Source organism: Bos grunniens, chromosome 25 (assembly GCF_055505025.1).
Source record: "Bos grunniens cultivar Pamir isolate PY7600 chromosome 25, Bosgru_T2T1.0, whole genome shotgun sequence".
In the NCBI taxonomy this organism is placed as follows: domain Eukaryota; kingdom Metazoa; phylum Chordata; class Mammalia; order Artiodactyla; family Bovidae; genus Bos; species Bos grunniens.
The window spans coordinates 34421633-34447003 of record NC_141189.1 but is presented as its reverse complement, the minus strand read 5'-3'; the positions used below and the strand labels follow the sequence as shown (position 1 = coordinate 34447003).

The 25371-nt window shown below is 45.0% G+C and overlaps 1 protein-coding gene across 4 annotated transcripts in view; it reads right to left on the bottom strand.

Annotated features, from left to right (window-relative positions):
- Positions 1-780: 780 nt before the first annotated feature.
- Positions 781-25371, bottom strand: part of GRIN2A (glutamate ionotropic receptor NMDA type subunit 2A) — a 453818-nt gene continuing 429227 nt past the window's right edge. For 3 of the 4 annotated variants that reach the window (XM_086375824.1, XM_086375825.1, XM_086375823.1), the window contains 2 exons: positions 17988-18226; positions 781-12198 (listed from right to left, as the gene is read on the bottom strand). In XM_086375824.1, the coding sequence (XP_086231950.1) occupies positions 10399-12198; positions 17988-18226 (2039 nt within the window). In that variant the 3' untranslated portion in view covers positions 781-10398. The remainder of the gene's footprint in view (positions 12199-17987; positions 18227-25371) is intronic. The other variant, XR_015154758.1, reaches the window with a different exon arrangement.

Sequence of the window (25371 nt, the reverse complement as noted above, 5' to 3'; positions counted from 1 at the left end):
GAACTCTTGCAATAGGGGGACGACTGTTGGAATGGGGAGAATGCTGTGACTATAAGATCTGCAAGTGTCTCACGTGTTAGGGAAAAGCAGTGTTTCTTTTGCAGGTGGTGGTAAACAGAACTGGAAAGAACAGGATGTGGGGGCATGAGATGAGGGAGAGAGGGGGGACTGGACAGAAGTACACCTGAGAATCTGAGGCCAGTCCATTCCCAGGAGGAGGCGGGGAGCTGGCTCTGGCAGGTCAAAAAACAGTTTTGTTTCTATTGATCATTGGGAACAAGAAGGCAGCTGATCATTTATGAGGAAAAGACTGGGAACTTGAAGGGTCTGTGTTTGGCCTTGGAGTGGAGAAACAAGCAGGCATCCGTGAGTCATATCGAAGGCGTATGGAGAAGGGTAGTTCTTTGCGGTCAGCTGTTGCCTGGGATACGAAAAGAAAAGGAGGGCTTTAACCATGGTTTGTTTGTTTGTTTGTTTTCCCCCAGAATCATAAGTCACGGGCTTTGGTGACGTTCAGTGTGATCAGAGTCAAGACTGTGAGTGTGGAAACTGCACAGGAAGATGAGATCCAGGTGAAGGACAGTGGATCTCGCTGCTAAAGCTCGCTGCTAAAATCCTGAAGCCAAGTCTTGGGTTCTTCCCAGTTCTACGCTCCCCTCACCACTCCTCCAATGCACAGAGGGGCAAGTCAAACGATTCCCCTTTTCTACAAATACGAAACCCATATGAAACGTTCCCAATGCCCACAACCGCAGCAGTAACAAGAACAAAGACCACAACTCCGTTTCTCATTTTCATATCAATTGGCAGAAATTATCTTTATTAGAAAAATGAAATTTTCCTGTATTTACATTTTTACACCATATGACTGGGCACTTTTGTTGCCTCGGGAGTTATGTACATACCAGTTTGCACACACATTTCAAACCCCATTCCTTAAAACAGTTGATAACACGTTGAACAAAAATAAAAGACATACTACAAGGAGACACCATAGGATATACTTCCTCTATCATAGAAAGGTGTTAAGCAAACGTGTAATTTTGTAGCTATGCTTGGAAATATTTAATACAGTTATTAGCACTTCCTCATGCAGTGGATTAAAACATGACAGATATAAACGGTTGCGGTTGGTAAGTGAACATCTTATTCCTGAATGAAGACCAGTGAGTAGAGAACACAGCTTGCTTTGGGCTCCACCAAACCAGAGATCGAGCCAGTTCTGATGTGGGTTTTCAACTGTGTTTGAATGCAGCTGTGAATGGAGACCCTCTGCATACAGACATGTGATCCTCTCCATGTTGCGTTAAAAGTGAACTCAGACACAGACCTTTCAAGCCGCTTAATTAAATTTCTTTCTTGTGGGTAATGACCAGCTTGTGTATTATTAAGTGAGTCTTAAAACACAAGTGAAAGATAGATAGTTTACCCTCTTTTTCTGTCTGAGAAGGCCATTATTTATGATGTTTATGATCTTATTCAAGCCACCGATTAACTCACCTAATTCTTTCTGAATATCTAGCTTGAAATATACAGACTATACGTAAACATACACACAGACATTCTATTGTGATAAACTACATTGACTTATCCCGACTAAATAATTTGGAAAGTGTACGCTTTTAAACTTGTTTTAGCAAGGGAATGAATAAGATTAAGATTCAGAGTTAAAAACAACTGATAAAAGAAATCTTTGGGGACCCTCAGGCTTGGAAGGCATCTGAGCCATATCTAGCCATGTAATTAGTTTTTTGAGTAGTTTACTGAATTTTCTATGAAAATATTATTCTAACCTTATCTCTTATTTGAAAAAAATAAACAATTGACATTCTTTCCCAGGGGAAAAAATTTAAGAAACATAAATGTCAGGAGTTCTATATTCATCTTCCCAAATCCATCAAGATTTTCAAAGATGATCAACTGAATATGACCCTAAATAGTCATCTGAATCTTATTAATAAATTTCTGCCCAGGAACATTTACTTAATGGTCATGGCCCCAGAACTGTGTCTACAGACCTAATAAACTAAAGATTTTCTAAAAAAATAAAATAGGTTTAAAAAGTCAATACAGTTCATTTATTCGAATTAGCTTAACTGAGAACAGAAATAATTCAATAAACCTTAGATGGCTAGTGTAGAAACCTCAATCGAATTCAAAAGCTTATGACTGTTCTTCATGGAAAAGCCAACAATGTTTTTTATATTTCTGGGCCTTCACTATTTGCTTAGCTATCAATATCTTTGATTTGAGCCCTTTTAAAAGCTTGAAACAGCAAAATGTCAGATCAATGAGAAGCATTTAAAATGCCAAAGACAAACTTATGTTTGCTGGAGAACAATTAACCTTATTAATTTAAAAGGCAGCTGTGGTATTGGCTACGTGTTATATTAATATCCTTTTGAAGGCTCAACTTAAATCCTTCCCAAAGGTGTGAGAAAGAATTAACTGGAGGAGGTTATGACCTAGGGCTATGGCTAATGAGGGATGTTCTCAGAATTGCCAGGATGCAAACTCATTGTTTCACGCATGTGGTATATAAGAGGGATTTATGAGTGATGATCTTGGTTTTGTCTTGTTTCTACATACTGCTGACACCTTATTGAGGAAGTTACTCTGAGAAATGACTCCATTTTCAACAATTTGGTTCCTGCTCCCTAGAGAGTTGTGTGCTTTGAAATACAGCCCCAGTGAAGAGATACCACTAGCCACATTGTTCTTTTAAGTGTTCTAGTTTATGCAAAGCTCAGCATCCCTGGGAGACTGTTGTCATGCATTTGTAGACGCAACAACAGGATCTCAAATAACTATTAAGTAACAATAACCTTTCTGTCTTCAGAGACTTTTTACTGCCAGCTTGAAATATGTAAAGGGCTAGAGAATTTCTCAGGGACTAGGACAACCTTAAGGTTAAGGTCATTTAACCTTCGGTTAATTGACCCTCTAGAGGGACTGAATCACAGAATCCCCCAGATAGACATTCCATCAAACCTCACTCAGTTTGCTTTTCTATAAAATGGTTCTACTGTGCCCCACCTCGCAGTAAATATAAATGCCAGGAGAGAGGGGTATGGCTTAGAACATGGGAGAGGGGGTTCAAGAAAGGCTTCATGGGTCATTGCCTACACAATGCATTATGCCCTACATCTTTTCAGACTCCTAGAAAGCCTGCTGGGAATATTCTGGTGCAACATTCTTTAATGAGACAAACCAAACAAGCATTGCAGTGGTTCAACAGTTATCTTAAAGTCAGTGACCAGGGGGAAAAATTCTTAATAGCTGGCCCTCAGCCATACTAATTACCAAAGCTCCTGGTCATTTATGCACAAACTCTATTTCTTATTCCCTGTCACACCTGCAAACTCTGTTCTGTCTGCTTGGCAAAGACAATCAACAGAAGGGACAGTCACTTGCAAGCAGTATCCTCTTTCTGAAAATGGGCTGCCATGCGTAGGAAGGCTTTAATGGGGCCACAAGGCAGTGTGTGTGTGTGTGTGTGTGTGTGGGCATGTGTGCCCGCACACATGTGAGAGCATATTATTTGCATATGTTAATGGAATTATCCCTGATGTCTACTAAGAAAAAGAAGAGATATTAGGAAGGGGATATTTAATATTAGGCACATGCTAAGTAGAGAAAATAACTCCCCAGGAACCAAAAAAGTAAGTGCTGAGTGCAAGCATACAGGGGAGAGACACAGATAGCGTTCAAGTCTCAGGAGGGGCCAATGAACAGAGGTGGGATCCTGGGAGTTCTCAACACACCCCAAAATAGACACTCATCACCTTCCTCACCACAGAGGCGGAAACTCAAGACAGAGCCCCGGGGACCTCAAAACAACACATCTCTTTTCCAAACTTCTATTCTGACCCCCTCCCCCGGAGGAGATCAGGCACTTCAAGACTATGCCTAATAATACACATTTATTAGCAGATTCTTGTGGCTGAATGAGGCTGAAACCAACCTGAATCAGTTTTCTTATCTGTAAAAGGAGAGCAATCCTACTTAGATCCCCAGGCTATTTTGAGGATCGCATTCTAGGACGTACCCAGAATACAGTCTACATGCAATGTAGATACATTTTGATATTTCCAAATTCAGGTGCTGAACCAAGGCACGTTCTTGGGATGAACGGAGACCCCAGTGTTTCAGAAATGCACAAGAACAGGATGGACAGAGAAAAAAATAAGCCCCTTCTCCACCCCACCATCTTTCTGAAATACACCTTAAATCCTTTTGCTGTCTCATCGTTCCCTTTTCTTTCCAGGCACCTGACGCATTCTTTTTGGCTAACCACAACACAGAGGCACTTGGGACTCCACAGGAATTCTCTCTACTTTCCTCCCTGATACATTTTTTACCCTGAACTATCCAAAGTACTCTTCACAAGTCAAAAACCAAACCAAACACAAAAGCTTTTTTACATCATGGTCTATTTCCCAATCCTTTGAGGATTTTTTCCCCCCAACCTTTTCTTAAAGCACATGTCATAAAGCAGAGGTGGAAGGAGGCACGATGCGGCAAGGACTGGAGAACTGAGAGGACCCAGATCCAAGCCTGCCTGTGCAAAATCAGAGAAGGGCGAGTCTGGTCACCTGATCAATGCTCCTAGGTGTCCCGAGTGCCGTCATGGATGGGTATCTCCAGGAACAACTATATTCTCTAAAGTTACTAGGAAGTAAGTCTAGGGAAGGGATTACCTGTTTTGTTTTTTTTTTATCATGGAATCACATACATTTTTATCTCCTGATGAAAACCATCATTTCCAGTTTTTTCATTTGGTCTGTGTTCTCGCTTGTCTTTCGTCCTTCGGCACTGAAGTTCTAGAAGGTGCTTATGGGACGAGACTGTACTTTCTATTCCCTTTGCCTCTCCTCCATCCCAAATTGGCCCTAAAAGGAGAATGGATACTTAGTCAGCTTCCATCAGCTAATCAAGGTCCTTTGTTCATCCTTGGCTAACGAGAAATGTAACAATATAACCTCAACAGTTACTGCCAGTTTTCATCTTTGGTTTGAGATTTTAAACTATATCCTGTTATCCACTCTTCCCAGGGAATAAGTCCCTGGAAAGAGGTTTCTCTTCTCCAGCACTCTGAGGCAAGGGGTTTTGGGGGAGCTTAAAGGAAAACCAAATTCAAAGAAGGGTGCATGGGTCTGTATAAGGCAAGAGGCAAAGACAGCCAGGTCAGTTCTGTGAGGTTTTCCAGCACTGATCCTAGAGGTGTTCAGGGGAATACTCTTGAGAGAAACTTAGGGATGAGATAGCCTGGAAAGGGGAACCAAGCTAGGACTTGGACCAGGAAGTCTTGGGTTCTAGACCTGACTCTGACATTGTCAACCTGACAGTCTTAAACAGATGACTACTGCCCCTTTGCAACTTCATTTTCTCTTAGTTTTCCCATCTCCTTTCTCCTTGCCCCAAGTCTTGGTGCAGTTCTACAAGTTCTGTTTTTTTAGAACTCTTGTGGGCAGACACTGTTAACTGATACTATACTGAGTATTTAAGGGCACAGAAAGAGTGTGGGTGGGCAAAGAAGAGAAGGCGCTTAAACAGGAAACGCGCCCTTCAGCGGGTTTGCAGAAATCAGGTGCGTGTCCGTATCAGCACTGTCTTCTAGAGTAACAGTGAGCAGACTGCATCCCGTACCCCTAACCCCAGATATTTTTTATGTAAGGGGCCAAGAACTCCAACACACAAATGCCACTTGGGTTCTATTATCCTCCCTAGAACTGAGATTATTAAAAAAAAATAGTGCCCTCTTCACAGAAGTATCATCCCATCAACAACCAGCATGGGTTTTCCATGTGTTCATATCCTTATCATCATTCAAATTTTAACATAAACTTTACATTATATACAACTTTATTTGGATAATACACGTACGTGTAAATTGTAGAAAACAAGCATGTATATTATATACATGTGTACCCGAGCATTGATATTCACAGGATAAGTGCATTTGGACATCTCCGATCTCCATCAAGGGCCAAGCTGACCTCATCTGATACAATTAGATAGGAGCATACAACAATGTAAAGGGGTTGAATGCAAAAGGGCAACTGCATACTGGGGGAACTTGTCAAGTCAAAATTCCAGGTAACCTTTCATTAAACACTTCCAACACTGTTTACCAAGAGAAGATGGGGCATCTGGAAAGGTCTTATTTTGTCTCAAGGGAAAATAAACACTGCTTTTGGAATGCAAATTGCCTTGAACTCATATTAAATACCAACCACTGAGTTTAGCTTTCACCTATTAAGTTCGGGGAGTTTTTTTGTTGTTGGTTTTCCCCTTGAAGTCCAATTATGTCTGTTCTAGCTGCGCTTCATGCAAACAGGCACCATTTCAGAAGCAATTCATGTTCCCCTTTGAAGAATTCATAAACAACAGCTCTACACGAAGAAACAGTATAGGGTTTGCATAAAGTTAACGAATACATTCAGCTCTTCTGAAAGATATTTAGGTTTCTCAACTTAGTATTTATTTAGGTCTTAAACCCCGCAACGGATTTCAGTGCAAGGCATTGATTATATGACAACTGATTATTAAGGCTGGACTTTTTTAGGTTTAAAGGAGATAAATTTTTAATCACCATTTAATTAACACCAACTTTTGCTTTTATTTTTGATTAGCAATTCCATTTGCAAAGAATTCAGGGCATTTGTCATTTCCTGAGAAAGATGCAGAATATTAAATACACATCAGGGGTAGACATATCAAATAGAATAAACAATGTTTGAATGCACGGCTGCCGTGAGTCTTTGACTAATTAACTGCCTTGGCTGGAGTCCCATTTAAGTGAAACTATTTCATTTGTAAACAAGGTGTAATTTTATTTTTTCTCCCCTGAAAATAAGTGTGAATTGATTTGACTGAGTTTGCTGCAAAGGATGAATGTTAATGCTTTTGTCGGAAAACCTAAGTACGAACGCTTCTCAGGCACCTTAACGAAACAGGGAAGAGAAAACCAGGTACGGTCCACGAGACAGTGCCGGCTAAAAGAATGCAATGCGATTTGCAAAGGACACAAGCGTAATGAGTAGGACGATTGTAATCCCACGCCTCTCATGGAAGCCTCACTGGCAAAAAAGCAGACCCACTGACATCTCACCGTACAGAGCACTAAAACCTGGGATGGCCTAGGAACCTGCAGATGTAAGGATAATGGAAACAATTTTCCAGAAACCCAAAGGTTGCCCAGAGTAGACCCTGCATCCCAGAAGACTCTCCTTTTACACAGAACATTTTAAGTTGGTTGCACATGTGCACTATAACCTATCTGGGTCCTTCTCAAGTGGAGAAAACCATTAAGAGTTAATGTAGCATCACGACGGACACCGGCTTCGATTTTGAGTCAGACGAAACTCAGGCACGCCTTTGAGGTCAGAGATCCTGGATCCTCGGCATCAACAAATCTAAGGACTCAGAGCTGAGACGTGTCTGAGGAATCTTCTGTAATGGACCCATAGTTCAGGGCATCCCCTGTAATTCTTATCACCTCCTGTCCTGAAGGTGTGATTTACCTCTGGATGTTATACTCCTGCTACTCTTTCTCCAAAGAACCGAAAGACCTGGCTGGCCTTCTAATAGCCTGACATCACTATCTTTCAGTTGGAAAATGACCATCAATCAATGGTTGGTTGTCTTATGTTTGGGATCATCACTATTAGGCGTCAGTGAATCTATGGAGGAAGGAAATGATGTGTTTACTACATAGCATCCAATTCTAGCTATTTCTTTTTTAAAAAACCCTTTTGCTATTAGAGGAAGGGTATACTTTTTTCTCTTTTTTTGGCTACATTGCTGTCGATTCTTCCCAAAGCCATATATTTAGTTTCTATACCCAGATAGGTATGGGGTTAACAGCAGAACTGATGTTGTTATTAGAAGAAGGCTTTTTGATCTATGGGGTCATTCCAAGTGTAATTCTTACTCTCCCTGGAGATCTCTGCCACCTTTGGCAGCTCCTTGGTTTTGAGGAGACACTGGAGAAAGACAGATAGCCTCTTTAGATTGGTGATATACCACAGCTATCTTCTGGGAAGACTTCAATTCATTTTGTGTCAAGACATGACACTTGTGAGGAAATGGAAGTGATCCTGGCTGGGGGCGTACAGGTCTGAAAAGCAGTGGAAGGCTAAAGGCAGAACATGGTAAAAGATGATACGATCATAGGTGTGCGTGAGAGTAGAGATTGGGGGGCTATTCCGAGTTCTTTAATCTAGGCTTCTCCCTTGCTGGAGAAGCAAAGTTGCAACATCCAAACAATAAAATGCAACATTCAAGTGCATTCATCTTTGGTACCTTATCAGCCCCTTCTGCCTGTCCATCTCAAAGACTTCCACTGGCTCCCTCTGCCTCTCTCCCATGGACCCTGAACTTCTCAGCCACCACTTTTCATCATTATAGGAATGTGGTAGATCAGGTGTCCTATCTCAAAGTTGGAGCCATTCAATGAATCCTCAAGCTCTAAGAGAATTATTCCCGGCACCTGCCCACTCACAGGAAATCACTGCCTACAGGACAGAACACGGCGGGATTCTAAGACACGGGTTAACTTTTCAAGCTGTCATTCTGCCCCCTCCTCCTAGAGCCCAGGGCAAAATGCAGGAGGAAACCAGGGAATGTTCCAGCTAGTTTGCATTAGCCTAGGGCTTCTGTAACAGGACACCAACACAGATCCAGGGACCGTGCAAATCAGGTGGCTACTTACCCCAGACATCTCAGGGACATTCATGTATTTAAAACACGCTAATTACTAGATTTGAACTGTATAAAATATGTAATGAATGTTGTTTGTGGTTTTTATCGTGTTTAATTGTGTTTAATTTTTAAACTAGAAAATTGTTTTGGTGAAGCGTCGTAATATAACAACTTGCTTGTCATTTGCAGGGCCACCCTGAATGCACAGGGTGGTGTGCTGAGATCTTCTCGTGTGTCAAGATTCCCCAGCCTTGCCCCCACAGTGGACAAAAATGAGTATCATTTCCTATCATTTTTGCACAGGTTTGAGGCAAGTGAGAAGGGAATGATGGAAGTGGCTCGGAAATGACAAATACCTTGAGGAATTTTGCGAGTTCTGTTGGTGCTGGTGAGGCAGTTGGCCTTCAACAGAGCGACTATTTCAGAAGAGAGGAATCACTCGTCCCACTAAAGATTATCCACAATTGGGAGGATGCTCAGGGTAGATACATGAGTGTCTCTCCTGTTTTGAAGGCTGTTGATTTAAGGAGGTTGGAGAGGGGACACGTGTCGGGCCGAATTTCAGAACGGGTTAAGGAAGATCGCCCTACAGCCACACTGGCCTTTAGCAAGACAGATGGCATTTTACTTCTTAGAGATCACAGCACACATGTGGCCGCTGGCACGTGCCCCCACACTCACCATGCTGGGAACAGCAACACACACTTAAACGTCACTGTGGCGATTCGGGGGACTGAACAAGTGAAGGTTCCTGGAGGGAGGGGGAGAGTAACAGATACTATACAACCCTGAGTCATCACCAGAGGAGGGGGAAACGCAAACTTACGTACACAGGAGTCTTCGGGATCAACTACAAGGGCCGCTGCGTCATAGACGGAAGATCCACACTTACGGTATTGAAGACACACGTGTGTGAGTCTGTGCAGCTCTGAGCAAGACCACCGAAGCCAAGGGTGAGAGAGTGTCTGTGAAATACACAAATGGACATCCAAAGAGACTCTTGTCGTTCTCTGCCTGAGGGTCCTCCTGGGCCTTTTACTCCATGTGTCTTGGAAATGGACTACGAGGAAGCTAGCAGAGTGAACCACGGACACGCGGGTTTGCTATCCTCTGGGGGAGCCTGGAGTTCTGGGTGGGGTTGGGCCGGGGCCATCAAGGGAGGCAGAACAATAAAGCTGAACTGCTTAGAAAGCCGAACTTCCTAATCTCTGGCACACTCCGTCTCGCTCCAGTGTGGATGCATTCTTGTTTTATTTTGTGACAGGTTTACACGCATACCATATTGCTTATTCTGTATCAGAGAAACCGTGAGGCATTTCTGATGAGGAAATTACAGGGTGGGCTGGTCTTAATGGAATTTGGAATATAGGAAATCGTCACATGACCACTGGCATCCGATGCGTCATTATTGCGACATACCTGGTGGGCACGTCCAGGAGACTCGCCCTGGTGTGGATTGGTTTTTGGTTAAGGACTCACCTATCTGGGCTCTGGCGTGCTCAGCACACACCTCACAAGATTCCTTGAGTGGAAGACTACGGCTTGGAGCCATGTGCAAAAGAACCAACTGAAAAATACCTTCCTAAATCCTCTTCCTCTGGTCAGGGCACTACTGGGGCATCCATCATTTACCCGTCCAGACATTGGCCATTAGGTATGTTTCCCTATAAATATAAACATTAATGTAAGGTTTTAAACATCAGATTCGATACTAGGCATTTTCTTGTACACACGTCTATTGCTGCAGGAGTTTAAAACCCTGGGGGCAGAGTACATATTATTCTTATTTGCAGCATAAGGCATAACATGCTCTGAAATATACACGTCGCTATGGCCTCTACTGTCCCTGGAACAGTATGACGCCGTCGACCTCAAGGACGAGCGGAGATAGCCGTCATTCGCAGCCTGGGACGGCAGCGAGTGTTTGTAAGGGTCCGAGGGGCACCTCCCGATCACTAAGCGTTGGTCATCCCCGTAGGAGTGGAGGAAAGGGTTCTCAGAGGTGTGGTCCGGCAAGAGGGACTTGCTCCGCTTGCCGACCTCCAGGCCCTGGGGGAAAAGGGAACCCTTGTTCCCCGCGAGTTTGCTGGAGGGGACACTAAAGAGACTCCCGTATGGGTTTCCCTCCAGGAGTCGTTCGCGGTCCTTGAGGCTGATGCTCCGGGAGGGCCTGCTAGGGTCCACCTCCCTGGGTTTGTCGAGGATGTTATCGTAGGAGTGCTGCCGGCTGATCCTCAGCTTGTTCTTCTGGAGTTGGAGGGCGCTGTTCGGGGCCCAGTCCTGCTGGTAGACCTCCTCCTGGGCGGCGGGGTTCCCCGTCTCCTGAAGCATCTGGTCCTCGTCAATGTCGTAGAGGTTCCCCATTCGCAGGCAGGCGTCGCACTTGAAGGGGGACCGCACGGTGAAGTGGCCTGCGTAGGTGGGCAGGTTGGACAGGCAGCTCCGGCAGTGCGTGGAGTTCTGGCGGTACCGATCGCTGCCCTCGCTGTGCGGGGAGCTCTTGTCTTTCAGGCTGAAGTGCTTGGAGTAGAGTTTGTACGGCTCATTGTTGGGGAGCACGTCCTCCTCATGCAGGGCATTCCGGTTAAGGGGCAGCGTGGAATCCCCCTTGCGGAAGCTCTCGCTGCGCTCCTGGTAGGTGTCAGGGAAGTCCACGTTCTCGGGGAGGGCCATACTTTCCGCAAAGGAGGGTGGGTCGAGGTGGAAACTGGGCTCCTTCTCGCCATCGATGGTGTAGATCTTGTCCCTGGGCGAGCTCGCTTTGGTCTTCAGGTAGGAGCGCTCCGCCTCGCTGCAGTCCTTGGGGTACTTGGAGGCCATGGACCTCTTGAAGTTGTCCTTGGCCTTGTGGTTCTTATTGTTGTCAGGCTCCCGGTGGCACGTGGCCCGGCTTGACGTTTCAGAGACGTCTGAGTGGGCCACTTCTTCAGGAAGGTACCGAGGACTCTTCAGGGAGTGGGTCCTGTTCTCCACTGGCCCCTCGTCCCTCTGGGAGATGGGGTTCTGGGTCAGGGAGTCTTGGCGGATCGACTCCATTGATTTTTTCCAAAGCTGCCGGGGCCTGGAATTCCCTTTGGACTCCGTGCTGACAGCCACCTCCACTGTATTGGGGTTGGACTCATTGAGAGTCAGAGGATGCTGTCCCTGGAACACATAATTGTTGAGGTTGTCCTTGTGCCTGTTGGCCACGAAGGTCTGGAGTTCGTTCATGTTGTCCCCGAAGATGCTGTCTTTCCCCTGGAAGGACCGGTTGTCTGAGTAGACCAGGTTGCCCTTATCTGAAACCATGTCCACGATGAGGGAGCCTCGTTGGATGAAGTCCGCAGCTCTCTTGGGGGAGTCCATCCTTGAGGAGTTCATGTTGGACAAGTTGGAGATGTTTTTGGCAGATCGAAGGAGTTTTAACATGTTGCTCTGGGATCCGGTCAGGTTGAAGTCCGGAGACTTCTTCTTTTCTTCAATGTGCACTCCGTGAATGCAGCTGTAGATGCCCTGTGGGGAGGAATGGAAAACACCATTAGCGGCATCGGGGACATGAAATCGTGTCACACCTGAACTCTATCTGCAAAGGAGAGACATAGGCGCCCTGGAGAAACAGTGAAATGCAACCTGAATCTTGATAACGTTCTTAAGTGTATGAGACCAGTGGCAGAGCATCAGACTTTCCTTGTCTCTCTCTCTGATTATCTGATTTAGATTATCAAGATTATCTGACACTTTTGCCAATAGTCATACATGGAATTTGAGGAAAAAATATCCTCTAATCCTCACACAACTGGGCTTCCCAGGTGGAGCAGTAGTAAGAATCTGCCTGCAATGCAAGAGATGTAGGTTTGATCCCTGGTTTGGGAAGATCCCCTGGAGTAGGAAATGGCAACCCACTCCAGTATTCTTGACTGAGAAATCCCATGGACAGAAGAGTCTGGGGGGCTAGAATCCATGTGGTCACAAAGAGTCAGACACGACTTAGAGACTGAATAACAACAACCTAAACGGAACAATCAGGTCCAGGCTTTAGCGTTTGACCTGGTTCTCCTGAGACTGACAGGGGTCTGGCCCAAGAAGGGGGTTGTGAAAGGGATGCAGAAGCTGCTGCTGACTCTGGGGTAAACTCGTGGGAAGGATGTGTGAGAAGTGTGGACTCTGATGACAGCGGCCCATTGATCCCCACGGTAGGGATGCTCAGAACCCATAGGGATGCTCATGTAACTGTGACAGCCACCACTGTTTGCCCTCCTGCATCTTTCTTGTTTTCTAGAGACAGTCTCCACTGCGTCAAGAGTAAACAGCAAAGCCTACAGTTGTGTGTTTGAGCATCTCTTCCTCCGACCTCTCCACCCCAGGCTGCAGGATGAAGGCTGCCCAGGACAAGGTGATGGACCTTCTCACCTTCCTGCAGTCTTGCCTCTCGTCTCCTTCTCTAGGCCCTGAGTGGTCTCTTTCCCTGCCAGGAGGCAGCGTCTCCTTTTTGTTTCTGAGGCTGCTGGATGTCAAAATGTACAAATGTGTATTTCACATAGAGCAGGGCTTTTGAATCTTTTATGCTAACTTAAGCTTTCCCTGACCAATTCGGTGATGTAATAGTCTCATATGCTAACCCAGAGGGACTCTGCTATATTGGGTGAAAATCAGTGTGTCTCCTACATGTCTGAATCAGCCAAGATCAGAGCCTTTTCTTCCTGTTGTTAGCACTGTGAGAACATTAGCTTTTACATGTTTTTCTAACTTTGCAATTTTATTTTAATGAGCTTCTGTCTCCCTTTTAGAGATTTTGAGAACTCGTCTCCAACCTCCCCCATCAGAGTGGTGTACTCCCGCCTGCCGAGATGAGCTCGTTGTCTCTGTATTTGCAGGAGGCCCTCAGAAGCGGCTGGGGAGCTGAGCAATGTTTCAAGGGCTGGGAGGGTGGTGGCTGACTGCTTTTTCTCATCCCTGGTTTCCCCTGGGGCTCACATGACACAGCTAAGGCAGTTCCCAGGTGCAGATCAGCCTGGCAAAGCCTCGGGAAGGAGTCAACATGATGGGGGCCTGTACCCCAGGTTGGGTTGGTGGGGGTTCTCCAACTGAGTTGACTCATTTTCCAGATGGGCTGATGGGGAGGTGCGAGTGTGTATTACAGAAGGGTGGGAAGAGTCAGAGGCCAGAAGCCCACTGGAGATGAGCCCCAGCATCATCTGTTACTAGCTCTGCAACCTTGGCTATGTCACTACATCTTTTTGAGCCTCAAGTCCCACATCTGTAAAATGGGAATCATACACTCTAAGGTGGATGTCAGGGCAAGATCTGAAAATGCAAGCAGAGCACCTCACGTGGACGGGGCTCTGTGAATGCGAGTGGGTGAGCTGCTCTATCATTCCCATCATGCCCCTCCTGCTTGTCACCCCTCCCCTCTGTCCTCTCACACAGTGGCCCCGTGATCAGAGCTGTAGGAAATGGGTGCTACCCTTTACTACTGCACCTTAGCTCTGGAAAGTCATCATGGCTTTCTGATTCCATATGCTGCCCAAACCCTACCTTGGAAGGCAAATCCCTGGGCTGGGGTTTCTTTCTTCCCTGCAGAGGTCTTCCTTTCCTCCTCTCTAGTATTCATAGACTCCAGCTACCTTTTATGGCTTGTGTAAGTGATATGCCCTCTCGGCCCCAGGATGGGTTCAGATGAAGGGAGCACTGCAGACTCAACATGCTGTTCCAGACAACTGGCTCTGTCCATCCTCCAACTCCCAGAGGACCCTGACCACTCAGAACATTCTCAGTGGGGCCTGAGGACGACTGTCCTCCTTGGTTCCTTGGCACCTGGGCCTGATGCCTAAAGTTTCTGGTATCCTCTGCTTATTTGTGTCCCCCCAGCCTTCCAATTCATGTATTGAGATCCCAGCTCCCAAAGGTGATGTATTAATAGTAGGTAGGTGCTTAGGTCATGAGGTCCAAGGTGGGGCCTTTGGAAGGAGCACTTCTTATAAAAGAGACTCACAGAGCCCCTTCATTCCTTCAACACAAGGGGACATCTGCAACATAGAAGAGGGCCCTCACCCCACCATGCTGACACCCTGATCTAGGATGTCCAGCTTCCAGAACTGTGAGTGTCACATTTTTATTGTTGATGAGGCACCCAGCATGTGGTAATTTGTTAGAGCAGCTGGAATGGCCCAAGACTATTGTTGTTATTTGCTCAGTTGTGTCTGATTCTTTTGCGACCCCATGAACTGTAGCCACACGAGGCTCCTCTGTCCATGGAATTCTCCAGGCAAGAATACTACAGTGGCTTGCCATTTCCTCCTCCAGAGCATCTTCCCGACCCAGGGATCGAACCTCTGTCTCCCGCACCTCCTGCATTGGCAGATGGATTCTTTACCACTGAGCCACCTGGGAAGCCCCGGCTAAGACGGTGTATCACTTGTATTCTGTCGTCCCCACTGCAGGCCAGCCAAAAGCTGCCTCAAGCTCTCCTCTGAGCTCTCTGGAAGGATATCATGCTTTCCACCTCCTTTGTCTCTGGCTTTGCCATGTCTCCCATTCCTCACATCTCAGGAGACAACCGTAGCGGTTCTCTTTGCTGATGACAGTGAATATTTTTTTTTTTTATAATGAAAAGGACAGTGTTTTGGAGAGGAAACAAAAGTTAAAAGCATCCCACAGAAGAGAGGATGCCTTTTTTGTAAGTCATAATGGACAAAAGTCACAGCTATGGGAGAAGCTTGGTTCTAATGTAAAATAAATGACTCTCTGAGTTCTGGCCTCTGCCCTTGGCCATTGCAAAAGGGCAGGCATCTCAGGTTTGTGTCCCGTGGGACATGGGGTCCTCTCTCCACTAGGGAGGGGGAGATGGAAGTTCAGGTCCTGGCTTGTCAAGGACACAACACAGGAATGCTGCATTGAGTTCCTCCTTCATGCCTGTCCCTCAAGAGGCTTGGAACGGGAGGAGTGAGGGGTTTAGTTCATTTCTCAGACTAACAGTCCTCACTTGGCTTCCTTAATGATATCTCGGACAGAAGGAGAGCTCTTTCAAAAACAAGCAGAATTTACAAGTAAAGGCAATTGTGTGCATTTGCTCATGGCAATCCCAGAATCATTTAGATATGGAAAACCTTCAGTAATTGGCAGAGAGAATTAGCTTAAAGTTGGCTTAATACCTAGCTACATGCATGCACATTGTTATTTTTAAACAATCTGTGTGTTTAGATGCCATCAAGCTAATTAGGAAATATGTATTTGCATAGAACTCAAGTTTAGTTGCCACTGAATGGAGAAAATAAATCCTCCTGACTAAGCCTGTGTGTACCTTCTGGATCTCTTAAAACCACCAAACCCCAAGAACACATAAATTCCTCTTTAAATGATTGTTTTCCCAGTAAACATTAGCATCTAAAACTAGATGCTTCTAACTACATGTTTTTCACCATGTTTCAAACCTTAATTTGTTCAATTCTTTCAGAGTAAAACAAATTCCAAGGCGAGTAAATGGGAGAAATAGATAAATAGACGGATGGATAAATGAATGAATGGATGGACAGATGGATGGACAGACAGATGACATTGATTTTCAGATAGATAGATAATATTATACTGCGTTGGCAGATCAGTGAACAATATGTATGTGTGTAAAGTGAAAGTGTTTGTGTCAGTTGCGTCTAACTCTGTGACCCCATGGAAGGTAGCCCACCAGGCTCCTCTGTCCATGGCATTCTCCAGGCAAGAATACTGGAGTGGGTTGCCATTTCCTTCTCCAGGGGATCTTCCTGACCCAAGAATTGAACCTGGGTCTCCTACATGGCAGGTAGGTTCTTTACCATCTGAGCCACCAGGGAAGCCCCCTATATTGTGCTGGAAGATCAGTAAACGATACATGTATATGCTTTTATCTGATGCAAGTACGCGACTAGCTTGTGTTGAACAGATAAACGCCGTTCAGTCGTGTGCATATATATCTGTGTGGTATGATTTGCATCAAATCTCTTATTTCGCTTGTATTTGATGTCTGTTGCTTGTGTAAGACTGTGGGCTCAGGCTGTTACTACACCACCTAGAGTCAGATCCTGGCTCCGGCAAGGCTGAGCGGTGTTGGGTAATTCCTCCTAACCTTATAACTGTGAGTTTCCCCAACTCTAGGACCATATCAGTACGGGCCTCATAGAAGTGGTTTGTAGGTTAAATGAGAGGAAGAGTATAAAGTCCTTCCGTGGTGCCTGGGAAATAAATGTGTCCCCCAGATAGAACCACTTTCCACGACCGTCATTGTGATGAATGCATCTCACCATGTACCTGTGTACGGCCACACACACGTGTCATGCTGTGCAGCACGCAAGGAGATTTCTGTGGCTTGCACGTGAGTGCACTGACTACGGCATGCATAGTCTGCGCTGCTGTTTACGTCGGGCTGAACGTGTATTTTGTTTTCTGTTTGAAGTGTGTGCGTTTTCTCATGGTTCTTCAAGCCTCTGTTTCATTTCAGGCTCTGTTGCATCAAATGTATTCTTGTGGTTTGTTATCTGTGTACACACATGGCATTGCATCGTGATTCTGTTTGGTCACATGTGATCTCATTGAAGGCATGCAAATGTTGTAGCATGCTGCACAGGAATTTTAATAACATCCTAGAGCATATCCGGGTGCTCGTCAGGGAGGCCGCTGACAGGCTGTGCTTAGCCCATGTGTTTTGGTGTTTTTTTCTAGTTTTCAATGGAATTAGTTACTAGCATTTAAAAATTGAGGGACATCCCTGGTCGTCCAGTGGTAAAGAGTCCCCACTTCTGTTGCAGGGGGCACGGGTTTGATCCCTGGTTGGGGAAATAAGATCCTGCCTGGCTCACAGTACAACCAAAAAATTTTAAATAAAAATGGAAAGTTTTCCTGTATAATCAGATGGCCATTTTCTCCTATAAAAACTGAAAATTGGCCTTGCCTTCCGCTAAGACCATCCTCAGCAAGAGCAGAGAATGATCATCTCCTTTGGGTTTGCCACACTCTGTCATATTTTACCACAGTCCCCATTGCTCTCTCTCCTTGACACCCAGGCTCAGCTGCTATTTTTCATTCCATTTGTGCTACTTTTCTCAGGCCCGGCCTGCCTTATTCATTCACCTTCCATTTCTGGCTTGCACGGTCGTCTGGCTCATGAACACAGAACCCAGTGCCCTTTCCACACATCCGAGAAGGGATGGTGAGTGAGGGGAGGGTGTGCAGACCCCCCACCCCCTGCCCAGGGGTCCCAAAGCACTCTGGGTGCCCCCGTGCTTTTCTGGACCTGCCTGCTGCAGAGAGAAGAAACCATCGGGGATACTGACCCTGCTGATGGAGAAGAGCAGGCCCGGCCGGTCGGAGCAGACGCCCGTGAAGCAGAAGCGCAGCTTCCAGTAGAAGAGATGCTCCCAGATGAAGGTGATGAGGCTGAGCGCCATGGCGGCCGCCAGCATGTAGAACACGCCCGCCATGTTGTCGATGTCCAGCTGGCTGCTCATCACCTCGTTCTTCTCGTTGTGGCAGATGCCCGTGAGCCACAGCGTCTCCAGCTCCTCCATCTCCCCTGGACGGAAGACAAGAGCCACAGGCAGTGAGGAGCAGGGCCCGCGCCACGGGGCGGACACCCCTACGCTTGCGGCAGACACGTGTGACTTACAGCTGCACAACCTCAAGGGGAGGGACTGAGCTCCGCATTCACTCCCTGGTCAGCTGAAGATAACGATGGCAATACCTATGTAGCATCGTTGTAGGAGAATGAACTGAGATCCTGTCTAGAGAGAATTTGGCATAGTCCCTGAATCTCTCTCTCTCTTTTTTGGTCATTATTATAATGTTCTTCCCACCCTGCTTCTGAGCCACCCTGGTGGCTCAGACAGTAAAGAATCCACCTGCAATGCAGGAAACCTGGGTTCAATCCCTGGATTGGGAAGATCCTCTGGGGAGGAGGGCATGGCAAAACCTACTCCAGTATTCTTGCCTGGAGAATCCCATGTAAGGAGGAGACTGTTGGGCTACAGTCCATGGGGTTGCAAAGAGCCAGACACAACTGAGTGACTAAGCACACAGCACCCTGCTTTTCTGTATCCCCACCCCCAACACCCAGCCAAGCCTAGAACAGGACATGGGATAAGCTGGCAGTAGGCGGCCGTGGGAAGACTTGCATTCTTGTCATGACTCCATCACTGACTGGCTGTGTTACCTCAGAGCCAGAGTGATCCTGTCCGTGAAACGGGTGGAATAATAGTGCATACTCCCTGCAGTTCTAGGGAAGATCAAAGGAGCTCACATATGCAAAATTCTTAAATGTAGTGCCTGGCTCCTGGTAAGTTCTCCTAAATATTAGCCTGCAAGGGTTGTTGTCCAGGAAGCACCCAGCACAGAGCCTGGTACACGTTTGTACAGGAAGTATACACCAGTCATTTCTTTGTTTAGAGCATCAAAGATTATTCCCAAAAGTCACCTCAAGCAAGGTACTTAGGGCACGGAGTGTTCCTTGCAAAGAAACAACTCAATCGCTTCTAAAGGGCCCCTTGCAAACTACATACTTCCCCACTTTGGCAGGCAACTGAAAAAGCAGGTGGGGTTTTCAATGGAGAAAAAAAAAAAAAAGCATTATTTTGTCTCTCTTTTATGTGTATTTTATCCAGTTGCTATTTAGGAGGAAATTCTCTGGTCTAAATGTCTAGTAATTATACTAACTGTCTAGCAATTCACTAACCATTGTGCTTAGACTATGATTCAGGCCTTTAAAAGTTATCCTTCAAAAACAGTGAAAATCAAAAAAGATGCCTAGAATGTTAAGTGAAGAGTAGGACTAATATTGTATATGCATGTGATCTCTAAGATATAAAAGATAGACATATAGGATTAAGAAATACAAATGACTATGTATAAAATAGGTCCACAACAAGGATATATTGTACAGCACAGGGGAATGTAGCCATTATTTTGTAATAGCTTTAAGTGGAGTATAATCTATAAAAATATTGAATCATTACATTGTACACTTTAATATAACATTGTAAATCGACTATGCTTCAATAAAAAAAAAAAACACTTGCAGAGAAAAATAAAGAAATGCTCAAAATGTCTGACTTTCTTTGAAGAGATTAATCATAATTATTGCCTTCACACTGCTCTCTTTAAGTTTTATGAAATGTGTATATATTGCTTTTTGTTTGTTCTCACTGTTGAAACACTTGCCTGAACACAGAAACCGAAGGTGCCGCTTATTTTTCTTAGACCTTTTGGAGATGTTATTAAGTGTCCTTCTGACCTAGATGGTAATTGTTGAGAGGTCAGCTCATCATGTATTTATCATTACTTTCTATGCAATCTATATTTTCTCTCTAATTGCTTTTGAGAATTTCATTCTGTCTGTGTGTGGAATCTAGGTGTGGATACGTTTTATTTGTTCTGCTCCAGACTCTGTGATTCTTCAATCTGATGACTCATAACTTTAATTTTGGAAGCATTTCACCCTTCATTGCTTTGACTATTAACTTTCCCCATCTTTTAAAAAATTAACAGACTTTATTTTTTAGAATAGTTTTAAACTTAGAGAAAAACTGAGCAGAAAGTGGAATCCCCATACAGTCCCTCTTCCCATTCCTCTTGGTTTCCCCTATTAACATCTGGCATTGATGTGATATATTTTTATAACTTATGAGCCAAATACATTATCATGGACTAAAGTCCATAGTTTATATTGACTACCCTGGTAGCTCAGCAGCTGGTAAAGAATCCGCCTGCAATTCAAGAGACCCAGTTCGATTCTTGGGTTGGGAAGATCCCCTGGAGAAGGGAAAGGCTACCCACTTCAGTATTCCTGGGCTCCCCTGGTTGGCTCAGCTGGTAAAGAATCCACCTGCAATGTGGGAGACCTGGGTTCGATCCCTGGGTTGGGACAATCCCCAGGAGATGGGAACAGCTACCCACTCCAGTATTCTGGCCTGGAGAACTCCATGGACTATTCCATGGGGTCACAAAGGGTCGGACACTCCCGAGTAACTTTCACTTCACTTCACTTCACATGGTTTATATTAGGGTTCAATCTCTGTGTTGTACAATTCTCTGGGTTTTGCCAACGCTTAACATCATGTATCCATCAAGACAGTATCATGCAGAATAGTTTCACTGCCTTAAACATCCTCTGTGATCCAACTGTTCATCCCCCATCACCCCTCATCCCACCCCCTGGGAACCATTGATCTTCTGTCTCTACAGTTTTGCCTTTTCCAGAACATCATATAGTTGGAACCATATACTGTGCAGCCTTTTCAGACAAACTTCTTTCTCTTAACAAGATGCATTGAAAGTTCCTCCATATCTTTCCCTGGGTTTATGGACCTCTTCTTTTTATCTCTAAGCCATATTCTACTGCATGGACATATAGTTTGTTTATCCACTGGCATCACTGACTCGATGGGCATGAGTCTCAGTGAACTCCGGGAGTTGGTGATGGACAGGGAGGCCTGGCGTGCTACAATTGATGGGGTCGCAAAGAGTCAGACACGACTGAGCGACTGATCTGATCTGATCTGATCTGATCCATTCAACTACTGAAGGATATGGGGCTTCCCAGGTTGCTCAGTGGTTAAAGAATCCACCTGCAATGCGGGAGACCCAGGAGATGCTGGTTCAATCCGTGGGTGAGGAAGGTCCCCTGGAGAAGGGAATGGCAACCCACTCTAGTATTCTTGCCTGGAAAGTCTCATGAACAGAGGAGCCTGGTGGGCTACAGTGCATGGGGTTGCAAAGAGTCGGGAACGACTGAAGCGACTGGGCACACATGCATGCACTGAGGGATATCTTGGTTGTTTCCAAGCTTGGACATTTATGAAAGAAACATAAACATTCATGTTTAAGTTTCTATGAGGATATAAGTTTTCAACTCATTTGGGTAAATACCTAAGGGCATTATCAGTGACTATATCATAAGACTATATCTAGCCTTCTTGGAATCTGCCAGTCTTTCAAAATGACTGTACCATTTCCCACTCCCACCAGCAATGAATGAGGCTCCTGTTCATATAATACATCCTCACCAGCACTGATTTTCTTTTGGATTTTGACCATTCCAATAAGGTGTGTATCCACATTGTTTTAATTTGCAAATCCTTAATTTGCAAGTCCTTTGCAAATCCTTAACATGATAATCTTATCTTCAGAAAATTTTGTTTAAAATACTCTAGATGGGGACTTCCCTGGTGGTCCTGTATTTGGGACTCCATGCTCCCAATGCAGAGGACATGGGTTCAATCCGAGGGCAGGAAACTAAGATCCTACATGCCACATGGCTCCTTAAAAAAATCCTAATCAGCTACTTTTAAATTCTGTTTAAAAACATTCTAGACATTCTCATTCTATCCTCTAGGTTGTTAACTTTGTTTTCATGTTTTTCATTCCTTCATTGTTCTGTCTTGCATTTATCGGATTCCCACAGATCTATTTTCCAGTTCATTTATTCCTTCATTGGTAATATTTGACTTTATGTTTTCATTTTTAATCTATTTTAATTGTGACATTCATTTGGTGCTTTTAAAATTTTGCCTGTTCCTTTTGTCCTAATGCCCTACTCTTCAGTTATGACTTTGAAAACTTTTATACATTTTGGAATTTCAAACCTATAGTCTTTCAGATTATTCTCAGCCCCATATCCCCCTCCCTCCGCCATCTGAGTTCTCAGGGTTCTGTTCTGTTTGCCATGCGTGCTGACTCATGGTGGATTACTTCCTTGCGGCATTTGCAACTTTTGATTATGAGCACATCTTTAGCAGAGCTGTTCTCTCCCTAAACCCCATGGGGCTCCCAAGCAACCTGGGTTACAGACAAGGCCGTACGGAGGAGCTCTGGGTTTGCTCCTGCCATGGTTCCAGGGGCTTTCAATGTACCAGTTTTTAACTTTTATTGGAGTATAGTTGCTTTACAAAGCTGTGTTTGTTTCTGCTGCACAGCAACAGGAATCAGCTGCACATATACATATATCCCCTCTTCCTTAGATTTTCTTCCCATTTAGGTCATCACAGAGCATTGAGGAGAGTTCCCTAAGCTAGACAGTAGGCTCTCATCAGTTATCTATTTTCTTGATGCTGGGAAACATTGAGGGCAGGAGGAGAAGGGGATGATAGAAGATGAGTTGGTTGGATGGCATCACTGACTCAATGGACATGAGTTTGAGCAAACTCCGGGAGATAGTGAAGGACAGGGAAGCCTGGAGTGTTACAGTTCATGGGGTCGCAAAGAGTTGGACACGACTTAGCAACTGAACACTAACAGTACATAGTATCAATAGTATATACGTGTCGATCCCATTAGTATCAATAGTATATACATGTCAACTGTCAATCCCGATCTCCTAATTCATCCACCCTCCCCTTTCCCCACTTGGCGTCCATACGTTTGCTCTCTACATCTTTGTGTGAAATAAATCTGACCATATTACTCCACCATTTAACATAATTTAAACCTCCATACTAATTTGAGTTTTAATCTCTCAGCTTCAAACACGTTAAGCTCCTTGTACTTCCTTTGCTATGATGCCCTGTTGTTTCTAGTCTCTTTTTCACAGGCTCCTTGACAATCTCAGAGTGAAGCCGTGGTATCATCTCCTTGCACAGTTCAGGGCCCCTCTGTGGATGTTAAAGCCCCAGGGCCCATCCCTCTTGCCTGTCTCCCTGTCGGCACCGCAGCTGAAATATACCATGAGGATTCCCATTCCCCTCTGTTTCTGGCACCAAAGGATTTCTCTTCCTTTTGGCATTGGTTGTGCATTGTGGGCTTGCATATGTGTGTGGACGTACGTGCCTATAACGCTGTATTTTTATGCAGTTTGTAGCATGAAGGGGTCCCACATCAGTTAAGTTTCCATTGTACCACTACCATATATGCATGTATAACTTTTGTGAAAGTGAAAGTGTTAGTCACTCAGTCATGTCTGACCCAAGGACTGTAGCCCACCGGGCTCCTCTGTCCACGGAATTCTCCACGAATACTGGAGTGGGTCCTTCTCAAGGAGAATCTTCCCGACCCAGGGTTGTAACCTGTGTCTCCTGCATTGCAGGCAGATTCTCTGTTGTCTGAGCCATCAGGGAAGCCCCATAAATTTTGTAATCATGATTTTTTAAAAGCATACATGTTTATGGGAGAAAAATAGGAAGTACAAATAAATATTGTATTGTAAATTCTTCACTCACAAGGAAGGGTGCTGGTTGATCGGTGATGCAGGAAGCAGTGGGAAGGGACACCATGATCTCAAGTCTTTCTCTCTAACAGTCTCCAGTACTATGTGCGCGAATATCATGGGACAGTCAGCAATATGACCTCACCGTCCACCCAGCACCACCACTGACTCACCCAAATTCACTGCCTGCTGTATGCGTCAAGATTTACCTGGTGGCTCCCTCCTCTCCCCAAAACACCAATGCCATGCTTCCAAAAATACTGTGTTGTTGACTTTCTCCCTTCCGCTGGAGTTTGTGAGGACTCAGAAATGGGTCTTTCCATTACATTTTGTCAAATTCCCAGCATATCTTCCCTTTGGTATCATCCCATGGCTTCCCTGATAGCTCAGGGAAGAACTAAGAATCTGTCTACAATGCAGGAGACCTCAGTTTGATTCCTGGGTCTGGAAGATCTGCTGGAGAAGGGATAGGCTACCCACTCCAGTATTCTTGGGCTTCCCTGGTGGCTCAGCTTGTAAAGAATCCACCTGCAATGAAGGAGACCTGGGTTTGATTCCTGGGTTGGGAAGATCCCCTGGAGAAGGGAAAGGCTACCCACTCCAGTATTCTGGCCTGGAGAATTCCATGGACTGTACAGTTCATGGGGTTGCAAAGAGTCAGACATGACTGAGTGACTTTCACTTTCACTTACTTTTCACTTTCAGAGAGAGACAGGGGCTTCCCAGGTGGCACTCTTGGTAAAGAACCCGCCTGCCAATGCAGTAAACATGAGAGATCCAGGTTCGATCCCTAGGCCAGGAAGATCCCCTGGATGAGGGCATGGCAACCCACTCCAGTATTCTTGCCTGGAGAACTCCATGGACAGAGGAGCCTGGCAGGCTACAGTCCATTGGGTAGCAAAGAGTTGGACACAACTGAAGGGATTTAGCACACACACAAAGAGAGACAGAATGTCTGTAACAGGGTCAGTCTCAGTAGAAGGAACATCATTTTGATTCCTTTCAGGATGTAAATATAAAGATTTTCCCTCTGCCTTTTACTCAAACACCTCTCTTTGAAATAAGTCAACTTGGTAAACCAGACCCACCTCCCGAAAGGGGGCAAACATACATTTCTCAACACCAGTTACAACTTGTTCCAGTCATTCTCCAGCCATTCATTTCCTGCCTCGTGGCCTTTTCTACTAGTGTGCTGAACTGTAGTTCAAATACTTTCTAATTTCATTTTTAATTTACTCAAATATTGCCATCTCCTTGAGGGAGATCAGGAACAACGTTTTACGATTTTGATTATTTCTCATGCCTGCAGCAGGTAGTAAGCATTGCATCCATATTTTCTGTTTCTGTCTCTTTCCATCTCCAGGCTTAAATTGGGCAGCATTGCAAGAAAAAAAAAAAAAAAAAAGGTCAGCTCTGGGTGAGCTTTTCTGCCACATAAAGAGAGGAAGAGTCAGACACGACTAAGCGATGAACACTTACTTAAAGAGAGGAAATACACAGCAAAAGGGAGTGGGCTTGAGAGTAAA